Source organism: Penaeus monodon, chromosome 15 (assembly GCF_015228065.2).
Source record: "Penaeus monodon isolate SGIC_2016 chromosome 15, NSTDA_Pmon_1, whole genome shotgun sequence".
Lineage (NCBI taxonomy): Eukaryota > Metazoa > Arthropoda > Malacostraca > Decapoda > Penaeidae > Penaeus > Penaeus monodon.
In genome coordinates this window covers 16,029,652-16,032,702 of record NC_051400.1, presented here as the reverse complement: position 1 = coordinate 16,032,702, position 3,051 = coordinate 16,029,652, and the positions used below count along the sequence as shown (strand labels likewise).

Here is a 3,051-nt window from a genome sequence, read left to right as displayed (position 1 = left end):
AATTGAAGACCTAGTGAAATTACCTTTTTTTCCCCTCTGTAACATACCCCAAGTGTGGTATCATTTGAAAATCTTTTGTTTTATGTCATGTAACAGTTTTTCTTCTGTTTGCATTCACAGTTTAAACACTTATCATTAAATTAATTTCTATATATCATTAATATTTTCAGGTGAAAAATAAATGATAAAAGTAGAACCTTTTTGAATGAAGTAAACCCGGCTATATATCACTGTTTGAGTAATAGTAATACAAATACAAGATGTTACCAGAATTATTTTAATTCTACTCCAGTATAAGATAGAATAATCATTATATATTCATGTTTTTTCTATTAACAGGAGGCTGAGGATGTCAGTGACTTTAAGTTCAATAAAAAGCGAGTAGAAGTGATAAGTAAAGAAGGAGAAGTACCTGACGATTGTGATGGGATTGTATACTGGATGTCTCGAGACCAGAGAGTACAAGGTAGGCCGAAGGATTGTTTTATGCTGTAGGTGTTATGACAGGTTAGCACATCACTAGAATCTGAGGTGACAAATTAATTAATGTTTTAATTATTTTTTTTAGATAAAAAAGAAAGTAAATACTGAATTTGGTTGAACCTACTTGGAAATCTCATAATAGATCTGCAGCATAAAATTAAATTGTATTTTCCAGATAACTGGGCGTTGTTGTTTGCCCAGCGACTGGCCTTGAAGAATAAAGTGTCACTCCATGTTGTTTTCTGTCTGGTTCCAAAGTTTTTGGATGCAACCATTCGTCATTTTCACTTCATGTTAAGAGGTAAGTTATTTAATATTGTTTTGGGGATTTTGTAATTATTCATGTGTATATATGATATCATATTCTCCTCTTTTAAGCAGTATTTTTGAGTACATTAAATCATAATTGTATTGGACATAACCATCATTATTACAGACATAAAAAAAAAAAATCTTTGTGCACAGCCATTAACTCTTTATTGCTTACAGGTCTAGAGGAGGTAGAGAAAGAGTGTAAAGAACTTAACATTGAGTTTCACCTTCTCCTTGGTGAAGCAAAAGATGTTTTGCCCACTTTCATCAAGGAAAACAAAATTGGGGGATTGGTTACAGATTTCTCACCCTTGCGTGTTCCTCAGCAGTGGCTCAAAGATGTTAAGAAAGCTATACCGAGTAGCATTCCAATGTGCAAGGTGATTAAATTGTGACTTTAGATTTATGATTATTGGTAATGGAAAATATACACAAGCATATATTGCATATATAATAATAATATTGATGGGTGTCTCTGTGATTTTATTTGCCATTTTTATTGAAATGGGACACTATTGGTTTGCCACAGGTTGATGCACATAACATTGTGCCGTGCTGGATAACCTCAGATAAACAAGAATACTCAGCAAGAACAATTAGAAAGAAAATTCACGACAAGCTGCCCAAGTTCTTGACAAAATTCCCACCTGTTGCTAAACATCGTTATACAAGCAAGTACAAATCAGAGGTATGTCTGTCTTATTGTGTAAATTCCATAATCTACATGTCAATCCTGTACTTTCTGCAAAAGTCACATGGATAGCATTGGTGTAAATATTACATTAAAAAAATCTAATTTTGTCAAAATAGACTATAATTAATCATAATCCAACAAAGCCAATCACATAGAGGTTCTCATATTATTTTCAATGTTATGAAAAAAGATAATAACACTAACTCCCTGGAATTTGACTCAAGCTGGGGAATATCACCACCTCAGCCAGACCTGGGAATAATATCTAGGGAACTGGAGGAGCCGGACCTAGTACATTATTTGTGCAGATTCTGTCTACTTTTGGTAAACTGAGGATTTATTGTCTGCAGCTGTCTTGAGAATTGATTAATATTTTGCAGTTGTAATATCAGCCTAGTGTTTAGAAATGACTTTCTGACTAAAGCAAGCATGTGTGTATGAAATTGAGTAATGCACACAAAAATTTGCCTTATGTAATAACCCCTAAATGGAATTCTGTTGGTTTTGCTGAAGGTGAAAAAATAAGGGACAATAAGAAACTTAAAGTGAATGTTTAAACTATTGTTCTGCTAATCCTTAAAACTGACTTTATTTTGGTAAACTTCATTTCAAGTACAAAAAATGTAAAAAGAGGAAACATGAAGAGTTGCATTCCTCTCCTTGTATTTGTATTTAGAACTTGAAAATATTCAGCAGTTCCAGAGTGAGTCTGAGATTTGGTGGTAACTATACAACTCGTTCGGATTCAGGATCTAAAATCCATAAAAAGAAAAATACTATGTAAAAGGGCAAAACTTCTGATGATAAAATAATTTGTAAAATTTTAATAGAAAAAAGGAAAATTGAATTATTATATAGTTATTCACTCTATATTTGAGTAATTTTACCTGTTTCTGAACCTATTGTCTGGTGAAACAATCCATTAATTGAAATGATGTCTTTATATATTGTATTTTTGTACTGTGACTCTGGCTGATTTCATGTTCATTTGTACGTCATTGTGTTTTGGTGCCTCTGATTTTGCACTTTCCCATAACTGTGGCTTTTCTTATAGGGTGTGGATTGGGTAGAGGCAGAGAAGAGTCTAGAGGTAGACCAAACTGTCAAGCCAGTAGACTGGGCAACTCCAGGAACAAGAGCAGGCCTGGACCTCCTGAATGAATTTTGCTTGAAACGGCTTCGCAAATTTGCTGACAGCCGTAATGATCCAACAATAAATGCACTGAGTAACCTGTCACCTTGGATACATTTTGGTTAGTAGTTGGATTGCTGTAATTTATTTGTCAGGAAGTTGATAGTTTGTATTCTTAATATTTTCACTTCATTTGTGAGGCTGTGCATGTGAAGAAGCAGATTTGAACATACATATCCATTTACTACTAAGAGTACACCTACCCCTTTGCTAGTGCACCTAATTCTACATCTAATGCTATAATGGAAATTAGCAGTAGCAGAGCATTAGAATTGATGGTAATAATTCTAATTGGTTCTCAGGTAGATGATCTTCCCACATATTTTGTTAATATTTTCCCATAAACACTACCCAACAACAGCTTCCAGCA

At 33.7% G+C, this 3,051-nt stretch overlaps 1 protein-coding gene across 1 annotated transcript in view; it reads left to right on the top strand.

Annotated features, from left to right (window-relative positions):
- LOC119581786 (deoxyribodipyrimidine photo-lyase-like) overlaps positions 1-3,051 on the top strand; it is a 10,206-nt gene that overhangs the window by 3,223 nt on the left and 3,932 nt on the right. Inside the window, exons 3-7 of the mRNA XM_037929915.1 lie at positions 340-466; positions 659-784; positions 973-1,175; positions 1,325-1,483; positions 2,544-2,742. Of these exons, the coding sequence (XP_037785843.1) occupies positions 340-466; positions 659-784; positions 973-1,175; positions 1,325-1,483; positions 2,544-2,742 (814 nt within the window). The remainder of the gene's footprint in view (positions 1-339; positions 467-658; positions 785-972; positions 1,176-1,324; positions 1,484-2,543; positions 2,743-3,051) is intronic.